The 19287-nt window shown below is 47.2% G+C and overlaps 1 protein-coding gene across 4 annotated transcripts in view; it reads left to right on the plus strand.

Moving 5' to 3' along the window:
- PPP4C (protein phosphatase 4 catalytic subunit) overlaps positions 1-19287 on the plus strand; it is a 71884-nt gene that overhangs the window by 24571 nt on the left and 28026 nt on the right. For 3 of the 4 annotated variants that reach the window (XM_085897519.1, XM_085897516.1, XM_085897518.1), the window contains exon 2: positions 3767-3818. The exons of the other annotated variant lie outside the window; for it this stretch is intronic. In XM_085897519.1, coding sequence (XP_085753645.1) covers positions 3767-3818 — 52 coding nt within the window. The remainder of the gene's footprint in view (positions 1-3766; positions 3819-19287) is intronic. 4 annotated transcript variants of the gene reach the window in all.

Here is a 19287-nt window from a genome sequence, read left to right on the forward strand (position 1 = left end):
CCTCTCCACAGCTCCGTCCTCTTCGCTCCGACTCCAACTCCGAACTCTTCCTCCTGCGAACTTCCCAACTGCACTCAACTCCAACGCACACGACGACGACGACGACCAACTTAACTTTACTGACGAACGCGGCCGCTTATATAAGCCCCGTGGCTTCGCCTTTGACCCCCTGCCTTCGACCTTTCACCTCGCTCCCCATTGGCCCGAGAAAAAGTGGGCGTGAATGCATTTTGATCCATGAATTTGCATATAGCGACCGCCCTCCAACGCCCTGGAGGCGGGGCCAAATCGCCCCTCGCTCACCGATTGGACGGAACAAAAGTGGGCGTGAGTCGTTTTTGATCCGTTTTTGGAGCGGAAAATCCGTGGTTTTGTACACGCTGTTCGGCGCGCGCCCTGCACGAGTCCAATACCGGTACCCACAAGCGGCGCAAGAACGGTGGCGATGCGACGGTTGCGAGGTGTGACGGGAAAGGTCGTGGCTGTTGTGGTGAAGCGGCGTTGTGGTGGGTGGTTGATGTTGTGACGACTGTTGAGACGTGGTTGGTGGTGGTAATCATGGCGGTTGGTCCAAAATAAAGATAGCAAAAGAAAAACGGCTATCCTGAAGAGTCGCAGCACGCATAAATGACATGTATTCCCACTAGACAACGGGTTTGGGCCTAACTACACATATACTTACCGAGATATCTCACCTAAGGGACCTGAATGGTGGTTTGCGAATTTGGTAACCACAACAATATATATACATATATATATATATATATACATATATACATATATACATATATACATATATACATATATACATATATACATATATACATATATAGATATATATATATATATATATATATATATATATATATGCACACACACACATACATATATACACATATATACACACACACACACACACACACACACACACACACACACACACACACACACACACACACACACCTTTTTTTAAATGATTTGGGATTAATTATGCGGTAGTTAACAGTGGGGAGAACAAGTATTTGATACACAGCCGATTTTGCAGGTTTTCCCACTGACAAAGCACGTAGAGGTCTGAAATTTTTTATCTGAGGTACACTTTAACTGTGAAAGACGGAATCGAAAAAAAAATCCTGAAAATCACATTGTATGATTTTTAAATAATTAATTTGCATGAAATATGCAATATATATTATATTATTGCATGAAATAAGTATTTGATCACCAACCAACCAGTAAGAATTCCGGCTCTCACAGACCTGTTAGTTTTGTCTTTAAGAAGCCTTCCCATTCTCCACTCATTACCTGTATTAACTGCACCTGTTTCAACTCGTTATCTGCATAAAAGACAGCTGTCCACACTCAATCAATCAGACTCCAACCTCTCCACAATGTGCCAGACCAGAGAGCTGTCTAATGACATCAGGGATAAAATTGTAGACTTGCACAAGGCTGGGATGGGCTACAGGACAATAGGCAAGCAGCTTGGTGAGAAGGCAACAACTGTTGGCGCAATTATTAGAAAATGCAAGAAGTTCAAGAAAACAGTCAATCTCCCTCGGTCTGGGGCTCCATGCAAGATCTCACCTCGTGGAGCCTCAATGATCATGAGAAAGGTGAGGGATCAGCCCAGAACTACACGGCAGGACCTGGTCAATGACCTGAAGAGAGCTGGGACCACAGTATCAAAGAAAACCATAAGTAACACACTACGCCTTCATGGATTAAAATCCTGTAGCGCACGCAAGGTCCCTCTGCTCAAGCCAGCGCATGTCCAGGCCCGTCTGAAGTTTGCCAATGACCATCTGTATGATCCAGAGGAGGAATGGGAGGTCATGTGGTCTGATGAGACCAAAATAGAGCTTTTTGGTTTAAACTCCACTCGCTGTGTTTGGAGGAAGAAGAAGAAGGATGAGTACAACCCCAAGAACACCATCCCAACCGTGAAGCATGGAGGTGGAAACATCATTCTTTGGGGATGCTTTTCTGCAAAGGGGACAGGACGACTGCACCGTATTGAGGGGAGGATGGATGGGGGCATGTATCATGAGATCTTGGCCAACAACCTCCTTCCCTCAACAAGAGCATTGAAGATGGGGCGTGGCTGGGTCTTCCAGCATGACAACGACCCGAAACACACAGCCAGGGCAACGAAGGAGTGGCTCTGTCAAAAGCATCTCAAGGTTCTGGAGTGGCCTAGCCAGTCTCCAGACCTGAACCCAATAGAAAATCTTTGGAGGGAGCTGAAAGTCTGTGTTGCCCAGCGACAGCCCCGAAACCTGAAGGATCTGGAGAAGATCTGTATGGAGGTGTGGGCCAAAATCCCTGCTGCAGTCTGTGCAAACTTGGTTAAGAACTACAGGAAACGTCTGATCTCTGTAATTGCAAACAAAGGTTTCTGTACCAAATACTAAGGGCTGTTTTTCTGATGTATCAAATACTTATTTCATGCAATAAAATGCAAATTATTTATTTAAAAATCATTCAATGTGATTTTCAGGATTTTTGTTTTCGATTCCATCTTTCACAGTTGAAGTGTACCTATGATAAAAATTACAGACCTCTATGTGCTTTGTAAGTGGGAACACCTGCAAAACCGGCAGTGTATCAAATACTTGTTCTCCCCACTGTATATCCAAATGAGTGCCAGCATCAGCGTTTGTAAAGCTCAATTAGCAGCAACCAGATTTGTGTGTGTAGTTCGATTCCCTATCACCTTTTATCTTTGTGTCGATATCTTTCTCCCATCTCCCATCCATGTTTAATCTTTAAATTACTCCCATTGCAGTTTCATGCATAAATTACACTCATTAATAGCTGCTCCACATGTGTTACGATGGAGCCTCGAATGCTGGTTTTATAACCATGATTGTGCCACGTATGTACAGTATGCTACTTCGCGTAACCAGGACACAGAGAGCGCTAGCTACATCAGGACAATTCAATGATCGCACCTCAAAAAGAGATCCAGCCAGGACACCCAGCCAGCGACATGGAACTCTTGTCTCACTTTGCGTAAAAATGATCACCATGAGTAAATTTAACATTTTTTTTTGCATTTTATAGCACAAAAACTCCAGTGTTGTCCTGCAAGGTCAAATATGATTACAATATGTCCCAAGAACAATTTTTCAGGTGTACTGTGTCCCAGAAAACATATCACTTTGTGGAAATTTTTATTTGTGTTGCATTGTATAGCACAAAAACTTTATAGTATGTTGCAGCAAGGCCAAATATGGTTACAGTATATCCCAATGTGTTTTTCAAGTGTGCAGTGTGTTGCAGAAGAAAGTATCACTTTGTGGTAATATCACTACTTTAAATTTCCCATTGAAGGTGGGTTGAAGTGGACACTCCCACCCTTAGGGTGAGAGTGCCAATGCTAGTATCTATGATGGGGACAGCTGGATGGTTTTTGAACTTGAGATTTGGAGGCAAACTCCGACTTGTACAAGATTACTTCTGACTTTTATTAACATCAGGTCGTGTATAAAGGTTAAATACGTTTTGAGGGTTGCACATGCCTTGAAGCCACCTGTTCCTGACCACTCCATCTCCCATTCCCTGTCATTTAGCTATTCCACAAGTCTTTGTCTGTATGGGAAGAATAACTGAAAAGCCTTATTTCAGAAAAGGACTAGATATGTTGATGAAGTAAAGTATCTTGTTCTTTCTGTTTAAAATATGAACAAAAGTTTGAAGATTGAGTGTAAACCATAATTGATAATTATTATACAATTCTAATTATTGTAATGGTTTGTTTCAGAGAAATTTTGGTTGAAGAAAGTAATGTACAGAGAGTGGATACTCCGGTTACGGTAAGGCTTGTTGGGTTATGGTGAGGCTTGTTGGGTTACGGGAAGGGTTGCTGGGTTCCGTTGAAGTTAATTGGGTTATGGTGAGGCTCGTTGGATCACGATGAGGCTCGTTGGGTCACAGGCTCGTTGGGCCATGGTGAGGCTTGTTGGGTCATTGTAAGAGGGTAGTTAAAACCACACAAAGTACCGTATTTGTCATTGCTGTAATTTCATACGAATTGTCTTAAAATGTGATACAAATTCTCTCAATGCCATCATTGACACAATTTTTGCCTTGTGCTTTATTCAGCAACGAGCAAATACCACCGGTCGCTTCGCTGATGGGGATACGAAAGGGGTGGGAGAAAGAGGGTGAAAGAGAGGGAAGTGTGTGGACAAGAGAGGGAGGAGAGTGAAGAGGTGGAGGAGAAAGCAGAGAGGAAAGAGAGGGAGCGAGGAGCGGTGGCGGAGTGAGGATGGGTGAGGGAAGGGAAGACGGTGTGAGGTGAGATGAAGTGAAGGCAGATGTGCGGTGGAACGTCAATAACGATTCATACTGTCTCACCAAAATGATTCTGCATCGAATAACAGTGAAGATGGAAACAAAATAATGTCTGAAATCCATTTTCTACTGGTCATACTATAAACACGGCCTGGAGACAAACACAATACTGACACGTCCGGAGACAAAACCTGCCAGACAAATCTGGAGCCAAGCCCACAGATGCCAACCCTCCCGATTTCATCGGGAGGCTTCCGAAAATTCACCCAAACTCCCGCCCTTACGATCACTATCCTTATCCTCCCGAAATTTTGATATTTTTGCACTGTTCACCAATCAGAATGTACTAGTATGAGAATTGAATGAAAAGCATCGTCTGCTACGTATAGCATGTGGTAACTCCATAACGTTCGCTGCTACCAAATTGTACGTAAAAAATTGCAAATTCAAATGAGGAGCAGCGAAACATTGGGTCTGGATCTCGCTTATGCGATCATGCACTGAGATTTAATGCATGCGGTATGTGTGCAATACAGTGCATGCGGTATGTATGCACAGTGTATATGCATGCGATACGCTCACTGCATGCAGCTGGGCCCCGTACCAGCCCGGCGGTCGCGACCACCGTGCGGTGTTTAACAGCCGCTAGAGTTCTACGAGTCGCGCTGCAGCTGTGGAACATCGACTTCGAAGTTACCGATGCTTCAAGCCCTCGATGTTGATTACGAAATGGCAGAAAAGAAGCTTACGAAGACCAAGAAATGGTCTCAGAAGTACAAGACCGAATACAGTCTCCAATACCCGTGTATTCGAAAGTCTGAAAGAGGAATTCATCATGCGTATTGTACAGTATGCAGCGTTGATATTTCAGTTGAGCACGGAGGTCGCGATGATATTCGGAAGCACGTTGGAAGCAAACGGCACACAGACATTGCAAAGGAGAGATCTTCGAGCACGAGTACCGGTACACTTCTGAATTATTTCACCAAACAAGGGACAAGCGAGGAAGAGGATGTTACCCGAGCGGAACTTCTCTTTAGTGGATTTATTGTGGAACATAACTTGCCCATATCAGTCTCAGATCATGCTGGACCTCTATTTCAAAAGATGTTTCCAGATTCAAAAGTTGCTTCAAAGTATGGATGTGCAAGAACAAAAACTTCAGCAATAATTGGTGAGTTGTCAAATGTTACTGCTTCATCTATTGCCGATATTGCTAGACTAGCTCCATTTAGCCTAGCTACAGACGGTAGCAATGACAGTGGTGAGGCCCAGCTATATCCTGTCCTGATTTCGTACTATGACAACAGTGCTGGGATTGTGAAGCAAGGTTTGCTAAGTTTGCCTGCATGCAAACAAGATTCCACTGGAGAAAACATTTTCAAACTGCTTGATCATGAGTTCAGTGACAGGAAAATTCCGTGGGGAAATTGTGTTTCCTTTTGTGCTGATAATGCCTCTGTCGTGGTGGGCAAGCACAAAGGAGTTGCTGCTTATATCCACAAACAAAATCCAGAGTGCTACATCATGGGATGCCCTTGCCATATGATGCACAATACGGCCAAGAGGCGGCTCAGGCCTTACCTATTGAATTAGATGACTTTCTCATCGATATTTACTACTACTTGGACAAAAGTAGTAAACGCGTCAAAGGAGTGAAAGCACTGCAAGAACTCTGTGATGCCCCGACACACAAGATTCTGAAGCATGTCGCAACAAGGTGGCTGTCCCTTGGTCAGTGCCTAGACAGGCTGATTGAACAGTGGGAGCCACTTCGCCTCTTCTTCAAAGAAGAAGTACGAAGAAAAATGCAACCAACTGTAGCCAAGATTCTAACAACGAGCAAGAAGGACGGCACTGTATCTACTGCCAGTACTGGCACTGCAGGATCAAGCACTAGTGGAGCAGCATTCACCACTACCACTGCAGTATCTGCTGCGAAGAAGACAGCAGGGACAGCACCAAAACCAATGCTGAGAGCAGGTAGCATCACCGGCCCTTCATCACGTTCATCTACAAAGCAGATCCCTTCAGAGTCGAGAAAGACTGTGATAGTCCCATCTACAGGCAAACAAGGACCCAAGTTAAGTTCTGCTTTTGCCAAATCACTTGATAGAAGCTCAGCAAAACCTTCGAATCAGAGGTCTTCTTCCTTGGCTGCACCTACCTCAAGCTCTCTCCTCAAACGTAAAATTTGATCTGGTACTACGAGTCTGACCTCTTCTGCTGGCAGTAAACGCAAGTGTGATCGCCCTGCGGCTAAGTGTACTACGAGTTCTACAACTAAAAGCGCATCTTCCTCAAACACTGTGCAGGAATCTAGAGAAAAACGTGTCAACAGGATGTTCTTGTCTCCACAAACAAAACTCTATTGTTTCTTCCTTCGATATGCTAACAAGCTTTTTGAGAAGGGGAATCTTCTGCTCCAAAGAGACGAACCCTGTATTCATCTCCTGCACGGAGAATTGAATGGTCTTCTGAAAGATATCTTCGTACGGTTTTTGAAACCATCGGTGTCATCGGTTGCTCTGGTAAATGTACCCTTCTCTGACAGAAATCATCAGAAGAATGATGAGGACCTCATGATTGGGAACGATGCCAAACTGTATATAAGGGAACAAAGGAGTCTCAAGAAATCCACCTTTACTCTGAGTGAGTCAGACATCCAAGGTTTCTTCAGTGCAGTTCGCTCATATTATGTGAAAGCCTGCAATTACATCTTCAAAACCTGGCCGCTAGATGATGAATTAGCCAAGCATGCTCAGGTGCTGGATGTTAAGCTACACCAAGAAGTGGGGTTTGACTGTGTGGAGTTTTTCATCAAGAAATTCCCCTATCTGTTCAGTGGCGGTGATAGTGACATAGACAGTCTTGAGAGTGAATTCGCTCACTACCAGGCAGACGCCTCCATAGCTACAATTGCTACTGAGACAGTGAGAGTGGATGAGCAGTGGCATCGGATTTCACAGCTCACAGATCCCTGCACTGGTGCCAAGAAGTATCCTAATTTGAGCAAAGTGATGAAGGGAATCTTGGTCATTCCTCATTCGAACGCATCATGTGAGCGGGCACTCAGTCTTGTACGGAAGAATCATACTGAATTTCGTCCCAATTTGAGTGTCAAAACCCTGGAAGCTCTCTTAATTGAAAAACTAGCTCATAGCACCCCTTGCTACCAGAGAGAATACAGCAAAGACATAATCAGAAGGGCTAAAAGAGCCACACAGCTGTCACTCAGCAAAGCTGCCATGGAAAAAGCAAGCAGCAGTAGTACCAGCCAGTAAGGTAAGAAAAATATTGCTTCTTTTGTGCTTTTTGTTAATCTTTGATTGTCCCCTAACTTACTAATATTAACATACATGTAACATTAAAAAGTGCACAATTTTCCCCTTTTTTTGTTCAAAAAGTGGGAATTCTTAACATGTTAAATGCTCCAAAATAGGGCTCAGAGGGCACTAGAGAGCGTCTAGAACCCCAGAGCTTCCAGGGCCCGAAGGCGGGCCCTGGACCCCGCCGCAAGGGTCGAGCACTCCGCGCTCGAGATGTGCGCTTCGCGCACATTATTAGGTGTCGGTTGCAAATCCTCCCTATTTCTGATTTCCAAAAGTTGGCATCTCTGCAAGCCATCCGAACACAAACACTGCTCAGACACATCTGAAGACAAACTCCCGTCCAGACAAGTCCGGAGCCAAGCTGACGAGAGACAAACACCGCCTGGACACGTCCTGAGACAAAACTCGCCAAACACATGCCAAGCCATCCAGACACAAACACTGCTCACACATCCAAAGACAAACTCCCATTCAGACGCGTCCGGAGCTAAGCTTACCAGAGACAAACACCGCCCAGACACGTCCAGAGACAAACACCTGTTTGGAGACAAACAGCACCCAGATGCAGCTAGAGCCAAGCTGACCAGAGACAAACACAGCCAGGACACATTCAGAAAAAAGTCCCGTCCGGACATTTATACCGTCCGGACATAAATACCGCCCGAACACGTCCGGAAATAAACTCTCATCCGGAGACCAACACCGCCCGTACGCGTCCGGAGATGAACACCACCCGGATATGTTCAGAGACAGACAGAGAGAAAGAAAGAGAGGGGAGAGTGACAGAGGTGTGCGAGGAGGGTGCTGCACTGTATTGGGAGGGGGTAGAGTAAGGATGGGACAAAGAGAGAGGGGTGTTGGGCTCGAGGAGTATTCAGAGAGAATATGTGATGCTTTATGAACAGCACACGCACACACACCCACACACGAGTGCTTGGCCGATATCGGAAATTTTTCGGGAATCGACAGGTTGGAGTCAGTGTGATTACCTACGACAGTGCGTACTGCATACAACCCAAAAACGTTGAGTAGCTTCACTGAAAAACAACGTTGCATTTGAATTGAGGTTTCAGGAATATGTAAACAAACATTAGTCTTCATAAACAGCTGTGTGACTGGTGGAAAAATAAAATTCAGGATCACTGAGCACGAGCACGAAGCACTCGCTCAGGATGACTGAGCACGAAGCACTCGCTCAGGATTACGGAGCACGAAGCACTCGCTCAGGATGACTGAACACGAAGAACTCGTTCAGGATTACGGAGCACGAAGCACTCGCTCGGGATGACTGAGCACGAAGCACTCGCTCGGGATGGCGGAGCACGGAGCACTCGCTCGGGATGGCGGAGCACGGAGCACTCGCTCGGGATGGCGGAGCACGGAGCACTCGCTCGGGATGGCGGAGCACGGAGCACTCGCTCGGGATGGCGGAGCACGGAGCACTCGCTCGGGATGGCGGAGCACGGAGCACTCGCTCGGGATGGCGGAGCACGGAGCACTCGCTCGGGATGGCGGAGCACGGAGCACTCGCTCGGGATGGCGGAGCACGGAGCACTCGCTCGGGATGGCGGAGCACGGAGCACTCGCTCGGGATGGCGGAGCACGGAGCACTCGCTCGGGATGGCGGAGCACGGAGCACTCGCTCGGGATGGCGTAGCACGGAGCACTCTCTCGGGATGGCGTAGCACGGAGCACTCTCTCGGGATGGCGTAGCACGGAGCACTCTCTCGGGATGGCGTAGCACGGAGCACTCTCTCGGGATGGCGTAGCACGGAGCACTCTCTCGGGATGGCGTAGCACGGAGCACTCGCTCGGGATGGCGTAGCACGGAGCACTCTCTCGGGATGGCGTAGCACGGAGCACACTCTCGGGATGGCGTAGCACGGAGCGCTCTCTCGGGATGGCGTAGCACGGAGCGCTCTCTCGGGATGGCGTAGCACGGAGCGCTCTCTCGGGATGGCGTAGCACGGAGCGCACTCTCGGGATGGCGTAGCACGGAGCGCTCTCTCGGGATGGCGTATCACGGAGCGCTCTCTCGGGATGGCGTATCACGGAGCACTCTCTCGGGATGGCGCAGCACGGAGAACTCTCTCGGGATGGCGCAGCACGGAGCACTCTCTCGGGATGGCGCAGCACGGAGCACTCTCTCGGGATGGCGCAGCACGGAGCGCTCGCTCGGGATGGCGCAGCACGGAGCGCTCGCTCGGGATGGCGCAGCACGGAGCGCTCTCTCGGGATGGCGTAGCACGGAGCGCTCTCTCGGGATGGCGTAGCACGGAGCGCTCTCTCGGGATGGCGTAGCACGGAGCGCTCGCTCGGGCTGGCGTAGCACGGAGCGCTCGCTCGGGCTGGCGTAGCACGGAGCGCTCGCTCGGGCTGGCGTAGCACGGAGCGCTCGCTCGGGATGGCGTAGCACGGAGCGCTCGCTCGGGATGGCGTAGCACGGAGCGCTCGCTCGGGATGGCGTAGCACGGAGCGCTCTCTCGGGATGGCGTAGCACGGAGCGCTCTCTCGGGATGGCGTAGCACGGAGCGCTCTCTCGGGATGGCGTAGCACGGAGCGCTCTCTCGGGCTGGCGTAGCACGGAGCGCTCTCTCGGGCTGGCGTAGCACGGAGCGCTCTCTCGGGCTGGCGTAGCACGGAGCGCTCGGGCTGGCGTAGCACGGAGCGCTCGGGCTGGCGTAGCACGGAGCGCTCGGGCTGGCGTAGCACGGAGCGCTCGGGCTGGCGTAGCACGGAGCGCTCGCTCGGGCTGGCGTAGCACGGAGCGCTCGCTCGGGCTGGCGTAGCACGGAGCGCTCGCTCGGGCTGGCGTAGCACGGAGCGCTCGCTCGGGCTGGCGTAGCACGGAGCGCTCGCTCGGGCTGGCGTAGCACGGAGCGCTCGCTCGGGCTGGCGTAGCACGGAGCGCTCGCTCGGGCTGGCGTAGCACGGAGCGCTCGCTCGGGCTGGCGTAGCACGGAGCGCTCGCTCGGGCTGGCGCAGCACGGAGCGCTGGCTCGGGCTGGCGCAGCACGGAGCGCTGGCTCGGGCTGGCGCAGCACGGAGCGCTCGCTCGGGCTGGCGCAGCACGGAGCGCTCTCTCGGGATGGCGCAGCACTGAGCGCTCGCTCGGGATGGCGCAGCACGGAGCGCTCGCTCGGGATGGCGCAGCACGGAGCGCTCGCTCGGGATGGCGTAGCACGGAGCGCTCGCTCGGGATGGCGTAGCACGGAGCGCTCTCTCGGGATGGCGTAGCACGGAGCGCTCTCTCGGGATGGCGTAGCACGGAGCGCTCTCTCGGGATGGCGTAGCACGGAGCGCTCGCTCGGGCTGGCGTAGCTCGGGCTGGCGTAGCACGGAGCGCTCGCTCGGGCTGGCGTAGCACGGAGCGCTCGCTCGGGCTGGCGTAGCACGGAGCGCTCGCTCGGGCTGGCGTAGCACGGAGCGCTCGCTCGGGCTGGCGTAGCACGGAGCGCTCGCTCGGGCTGGCGTAGCACGGAGCGCTCGCTCGGGCTGGCGTAGCTCGGGCTGGCGTAGCACGGAGCGCTCGCTCGGGCTGGCGTAGCACGGAGCGCTCGCTCGGGCTGGCGTAGCACGGAGCGCTCGCTCGGGCTGGCGTAGCACGGAGCGCTCGCTCGGGCTGGCGTAGCACGGAGCGCTCGCTCGGGCTGGCGTAGCACGGAGCGCTCGCTCGGGCTGGCGTAGCACGGAGCGCTCGCTCGGGCTGGCGTAGCACGGAGCGCTCGCTCGGGCTGGCGTAGCACGGAGCGCTCGCTCGGGCTGGCGTAGCACGGAGCGCTCGCTCGGGCTGGCGTAGCACGGAGCGCTCGCTCGGGCTGGCGTAGCACGGAGCGCTCGCTCGGGCTGGCGTAGCACGGAGCGCTCGCTCGGGATGGCGTAGCACGGAGCGCTCGCTCGGGATGGCGTAGCACGGAGCGCTCGCTCGGGCTGGCGTAGCACGGAGCGCTCGCTCGGGCTGGCGTAGCACGGAGCGCTCGCTCGGGCTGGCGTAGCACGGAGCGCTCGCTCGGGCTGGCGTAGCACGGAGCGCTCGCTCGGGCTGGCGTAGCACGGAGCGCTCGCTCGGGCTGGCGTAGCACGGAGCGCTCGCTCGGGCTGGCGTAGCACGGAGCGCTCGCTCGGGATGGCGGAGCACGGAGCGCTCGCTCGGGATGGCGGAGCACGGAGCGCTCGCTCGGGATGGCGGAGCACGGAGCGCTCGCTCGGGATGGCGGAGCACGGAGCGCTCGCTCGGGATGGCGGAGCACGGAGCGCTCACTCTGAATTACATGGCTTGGCAAAAACTTCCACAGTGAGTGAACGATTTGCTCAGAATGACACAGTGCGGTGCTGCTGTCGACTGAAGGGTGCTCAGCAAGTGGCTTAGGCACTCAAGCAAGCACTGCAATTAAATGGTCCATAAGGAACCACTGGCCATGCTGTGGCTGCATACCATGTCGGATCTTTTTAACTTTAAAGCCGGTCTTGACTGTGCAAGCAGCAATTAAAGAAATAAAATGAATTCGTTGAAATAAGGACTTTATCCACGGAAGAGTTGCTATTTAATGTCGAACAACCCTGGAGACGTCGCAAATTTTGATCGCCCATCAAATAAGCATTGCAGGTAATTTCCCATATTTCCTGCTCGTCTGTGCACGCGTCACCTGGTACATCGTCCACGCAAGCGTTACAACTTTATTTTAAAACGTCCGGTTTTTCACCAGATTTGTTTTGATTCACTGTAGAGCACCTTGCGAAACCTCTGAAAATATAGACACAGATGTGGAAGACCCTATGGATATGCAATCACTCTGGGGGATAGGGTGTGTGGTTTAGCAGTGAATGCATGAAATCATTTTGCTCAATGAAGCTGGTTAATTCTGGCACATTCTTAAATCATTTGTTCACTCAATTTAATTCTCCAAACAGTTGAAAAAGGTAAGTTTAATGCTTTGGAAATTTCACATTTTCTTGTGTGTCTATGGAGGAGGAGGGAACATCGCCTCGCTTAAAGTAAATGGGTACATCAGATTAATTATCAGACTCGTTATTTCTTTAAATTATCAGATTTCACAACAGATTTCAACACTTATTTGGTACGGATTATATCCGTTCCTCAAAACTGAAACAATATTTTTACGATATACTTTACTAGTCCGTGAGAGTAGATCATGGAAAATCATATCTTATGATGCGTGAAATCCCTCCAAGCTCCAAATTTGAAAACTATAGCACTTACAAAAGGGATGTGTACAGTAATTTGTAGCTGGGTCATTCCGTGTCAAATCAGCCAAAAAAATGAAATTCTGCGGTGACACCCACAGATTTTCCTGAAAAAATTCTCAAAGCTACCTTAACATATATGAGGAAGGTTTGCCAAGTTATAGCTCAAAATTCCAAGTAGTGTCTGAGATATGGCCCTACAAACACCCTTTGGGTGTTTCAATTCTGGCAGTCGCGAGTTGCAGATTTGTATCTGAAGCATTTTTGGAGGGCTCTAAATTCCAGAGTTGTACAGAGTTCTGAAAATTTGCACAAATGGTGTCTATTAGTGAGGCTTTCAGAATCTGACATCAAAAATGTTCTACTTAAAATACTTTTTAGGATAAGTACTCTCAAAAGTAGTGATTTGTAACATGCAGTCAAAAAAAGTTGAGTTTTCAAATTGCTGCCAACAGTTAGTTTATTCATCATGAAGAATTTTGTTGCCTGATTTCCATAATCTAGTGACTGGATCATTTACACAAGAAAAATGAAACCTTTTGGAGCAAAATCTTGGGTGCTATAGGTGTCTGAACTTTGCTCCAAACTCAACGACACTGAAATTTACCCCGGTTTTACCCCAAGTGTTTACCATGTTGACAGTTACACAGCTCTTTTAAATTTTTGTCACTTAAAGACATATACATAGGCAAACTGTGGTAGAAAATTCAAGAGTTGTTCTCAATCCCTTCTATTTTTAAACGAAAATTTTTTTTAAATGCATCAATTTCTAATGATTCTGCAGTCCCAGAAGCTACTTTTTTTTAATAAAATTTTTACTAACAAACATAGAAAAAATAAAGATATTGTAAGGAAGTATGAATTAAGTGGAATCTGACTATATAAATCAGTTTAGTAAAGCTTAAAGAAGTGTACCAAAATCATTTCCAAAGTTAGGCATGAAGCACAACTCTATCTTATTTAGGCTTTAACCTAATACACAGCCCTGTAGTAACTGCCAATGCTCATTGTTGCATTTTATTATATCCTGGCAATTATAAAACTAATCACTGTTCACTTTGTAAAATGGATCCAAGTACATTTGTCCAAACAATTTGATATGAAATTATGAAAAAAAAAGTTGAATCAGATATTGTACCTACATTTACAAATGGATGTAGAATTTCGTACAATGTACACTAAGTATATAAACAATTAGATATGCAAATGAATATTTATAATGGTGATTATTATGATTACATTATGTGTCTTAATTTGTCGTTGAAATTGGTGGCGGCCTTAAACTAAAATGTCCTTTTAAAAAACTGTGAGCCAAATTAAAGTAACCACATTAATTAAAGTAACCACATTAAACCAAATGGCACGGAATGAGCCAGCTTTGATGAACAGGCATTCGATAATATGAGTGAGGAAAGTGAAAAAAAATACTTTATCACGAAGAAATTGTTGCGGCCTGTTCCAAGTCAGGGCATGGTTGAGCAGGCCAACAAACATGGCAGCTTGAGACCCCAGCGAGGTTATCCAGGATATGCATAAGACCCCAAAGAGCGAGGTGGCCGAGGATGTACCTAATGAAGGATATAATTAAATAAGGCCGTTAATTATCATCAAAAGGGGTGTTTTAATTAACCCAAAAGCCAATTTTCACTCTTGCATTTCCTTGGAGTTCCCTTAGCGTGCATGCAAAGTTGCAGGCTGTTTGGTTTTATGGTTTTGGTGTTATGGAGGACACACACACACACACACACACCACACACACACACACACACACACACACACACACACACACACACACACACACACACACACACACACACACACACACACACACACACACACACACACACACACACACACACACACACACACACACACACACACACACACACACATACACATACACATACACATACACACACACACTTGTATAGATTACAAATAGTCGTACTTTTGTCTTGTAGATGTGAGAGGGTTTATTTTTCAGAAGGAAATGTGATACATTTGCTTTTTAATAACAAGCTCAAATTAGCTAAGATCCTCGTCCTCTTAATGATGATGTCATAAAAACGAATATGACGTCATTGTGATGTATCAGGTTTGCGATAAATTATCTGTGCTAATGCCCGGCTTGATTCCCACAAACAAAATTCAAACAGCTTGCCTTGTTTTGGAGATAATGGTATAGGCGATTTCCATTAGCGGCGATATTATGATGTCAACTTTTTTTCGAGAAAGAATTTCCAAAATCGGAGATGGTTACTGCCTGTGCGTGGGCTTTCTGCATATACATGGCAAGTTTCACGGAGAGGCGATGAAAACTCTGTGTTGTGAAACAAAAAATAGGAATGACGTCATAGTGATGTATCATATGTGCGGTAATTCATCTCTGCTCATGCCCTGTTTGATTCCCGCAAACAGAATTCAAAAACCTTGCCTAGTTTCGGAGATAATTTTTAGGCGATTTCCTTTAGCGGAGATATTTTGACATCATAACTTTTTTTTTCTCGGAGGAATTTTCAAAATCGGAAATGGTTACTGTCTGCGCAGGGTATTTTTACATATATATGCCAAGTTTCAGGAAGTTTCGATGAAAACTGTAGGCTGTGAAACAAAAAAGTCCACAAGAGGAAGATGAAGAACAACAACGTGAGAAAGACTTAGATATCCTCCACGAGGATCTAAAAAGAAAGATTCATTTTGGTTTCACTTTTGAAAAGTGATTGGGGTTTTCCCCCATTCTTGGTGATAGAAACAGGTTATCATGAGGTCAAGTGCATTTTCCCACTTTTTAGTACTCTCATTTCTCACCATTCTCAGCAACTCGGCAAGACTCAGACATCAGTTCACTGTATTTTAAAATCCTGCTCCACCCATACGCACCATATCGTGTCCTCTTCAACATTTGCTACACCTTCGGTCACCTGCACCCCTGCTTGGAAGGCAGTTAATATCACTCTCATCCATAGCAATGGGGAAAAGACCAATTCACTTAACAGGCCATCAGGACCGATCCACTCAACAACAGACCAGTTATATTAGCCTGTTTCTAGTTTTAAACAAAGTTATGGAATTCATAATCTCCACTGACAAGTAGTTTCTTTTCTCCAATTGTTTGATTAATCAGTCTGGTGTGCATCTCATTCAGGCAGCAGCTGGAGGAGATCAGAAGCTGATCTAACACCTGAAATGCATATTTAACCCAGGAAAGTCTCATCTTCACCAAGTGTATCTCTCCAGAAAGTCTAACAAGCCGACCTACGAATATATGTGCATGTGCAGGGCTTAAGCTGGGGAATGGGGGTGTGGACAAGATGGATACTGAAGGAAACTCCAAGGAGGGATAACTGGAACCGTCAAAGGGATTGGGGTGGGATGGGGGGGGGTGGTTGAGGAGGGTATAACAGATCATGGTTTTGGATTGGGGATGATCTCAGATGGTGTTGAACAGCTGTCTTGAAAACCGAGATGGAAGAATGAGATTGAAGGGGTTGTGGAAGTTGATTCCACAGGTGAGGAAAAAAAGAGGAACGAATGAGTGTCGATGAGCAGTGATCCTGGATAGAGGTAGTTTCACCAGAGGATCGTGATTGTGGAACGTGTGTGCCCGGCAGAACCTGAGGGGCAGGGGGGGGGACAAAACACAAAAGAAGCATAGCGTGCGAGACTAGAATTGAGGCGGTAGAAGACAGAGAGACCACTGACCTTTCTGCGATGATGAAGTGATAGGCCCATTGACTCAGCTTTGTCGTGGGAGATTCCAATGACCTTGAAGGCATTGGTTTTCATGGGATCAAGCTCAGCAAGTTGTGAGGTATGGGAGCCAGCTCAGAGGGAAGGGCAATACTCCATCACGCTGCAGATGAAGGTCTTGAAGGTGGATATAACTTCAGGAATGCCAATGGAAGAAAAGGCAAAACTAAGAGAAGGATAGAAAAAAGGAAATATACTAGATAACATTGGGTGGAAATGGAGTGTGCATGTGTGTGTATTTTAAGCAATAAATGATAATTCCAAACCTGCAATTGACAGTAACCACACCATTAATAACAAAGATAAGGCTAAATGTTTATCAACTTTTGGCTTTTTCCCCATATTTCCACGGATTCAGCCGAAACCTGGTGGACAGGTTGGGTGTGTGACAAGGACGAATGAATTATACTTTGGTGAAGATCTGGATCCAGGTTCTGCACTGTAATTTTTTAATTGTTAAAGTGATTCTTCACCATTAAGAGATGGGACCAAAAATGTAACCAAGCATGAGATTTCAAAAAGTTGAGGATGTGTTCTGACAAAACTTGGTGGATGAGTTGGGTTGGTGACAAGAACAAGCCGATTCGATTTTGGTTCAGATCTGGATACAGATCCGGCCTATCGGTAGGATACAAAATGTAAACTGTTCAACCTGGTGGGGGTACGCACGCTGCCGAGTGCAGTTGTAGCTTCTTCCATGTGGAAGTTGTACATAGAAGTATATGCTATGACTTTAGCAAAATAACAACAAAATTCAGACCAGCAAAATAAGTCAACATGTTGCATATTCTGTTAGAGTGTGAGACAAACACAAGTAGCCTTGAACATGTTACACACACACACACACACACACACACACACACACACACACACACACACACACACACACACACACACACACACACACACACACACACACACACACACACACACACACACACACACACACACGTCAGTTTAATATGTTCGTCATGCCGAGCTCTCAATGGAATAGTAAAATTGCGAGTGAAAAGTGTTTTACCTGCCACGTGCCTCCCCAAGGATTACTACTCTCTTGGTAAGAGCTAAAATGTTATTCGAATCCTGAGCCAACAATTTGCACTCTGATGTCAAAAATAACTATATCCATAGCATTGCAACCCAGGCTGTCCTAAAATCTTTAATGTTAGACTTCTCTTGGGTGATGCATGTGAAAAAAAACATATTCTTTATTGTTATGAGCCATGGTCTATGAGCCTTGCTATGATAGTGGAGTAGTGTTACCCCCATTTGCTCTCTTTCATGGGAAGACTCAGGTTACTTGTACCGTTGTGTGGACAAATTGCTTTATACAAGGCAAGCAAGCACAAAGTAAATGTGCAGACGCCACGTTTGCAAACTTTAAACTTCAGTTTATTATTTTGTAGCAGGCCACAAGAAAAACTTGGTGAACATGTACAAACATTCAAATTCTCCATAAATATATAAACTACAAATCCCAACTTTTGAGCAAAGCAGGTCTTCACAGCACAGACAAATCCAGTAAGTTTTAGGATTGATATGGGCAGTGTCAAGCAAGAACAATTCAAGGAGAGAAGGAAAGCTAATGAATCCAAACAGCTTTATATCTGTCTTGCATGTGTGAAAGGGTGATTAATCCAGAAAAATCAATAACTGCTCCACTCGAACAGTGTCATGATTAGCATTCAAAATGGAGTGTGACATGCTTTAAAGACTAAATAATGGATTTAGATCATACACTAATTAAAATCCCCCATGTAGACAAACTTGCTTGGCATGTGGGGAGGAGGGGGAGGGAGGACAATCGTCTTGCTTGAGGGTTTGTACAACTGTAGTCTTCCCAAAATCACCACTCCGTAAGGGCTCAAGTCATCAACGAGAATGCCAAGATATCCTTGGAAAAGTCACATGTGGAAGAACAGATCTACTGCACAATGGAAGTGGGTACACGTTTACGCATAATTACACTTACTTCAAAGTTTACTGCCCTGCAAGTTATGCCCAAGAGTCGCATGAGAGAACATCACATTCTGGAATCTGAGTACTCCTGTGATGGGGAGCTGAACCGCACATTACACTCGGGCAGAAGAGCTCGCTCTTCACCTCGTGTCACTCTTGACTGCTAGGCATGGGAGCTCGTGATGGTTGCGGTCACTGCAGCGTTAGTTATATGATCACACCAGAGGATGAAGAAGGATCAGGAATTCTCAGAGAGGATAAGTCTTTTGATTGATGAATCCTTGTGTAAGAGCCTTGTTCTGCAATCTCATCTTGAGCTTCAATGGAGCCAATAAGGTGGTAGATTTTTGCATTCTGGAGAATGCTCTTACCCAGGTGATTCATTTTGATCTTTGGAGAGCATTTATCCCCAAGTACCACCACTGGGTCAACTGACATGGTGTGGGGTGAAATGCCTCAGCTCCTGCTGGCCTGAACACGACTAATTTGTAAACCAACTGAGCACCTCTCCTTACTACCTGAGATCCCAACTTTCCAAGGCTCTGGAAAATTTTTTTGTGGTTTTTTTTTTTTTTTCTTTTTACAGTGATCTGAGGTTTCCAATGGAGCTTGTTCATAAATCATATGCAGGACAAAGACATTAGATATGAGGGTATGTCTTACATGAACGACAATGACACTAGTGGACAATAGATAAGCAAACAGTGAAAAGAAGAATAAATCTCCAAGTAGGCAGAGACTC

The sequence above is a fragment of the Eptatretus burgeri genome, chromosome 10 (assembly GCF_056783735.1).
Source record: "Eptatretus burgeri isolate ZD-2024b chromosome 10, Ebu_testis_v1, whole genome shotgun sequence".
Taxonomy (NCBI): domain Eukaryota; kingdom Metazoa; phylum Chordata; class Myxini; order Myxiniformes; family Myxinidae; genus Eptatretus; species Eptatretus burgeri.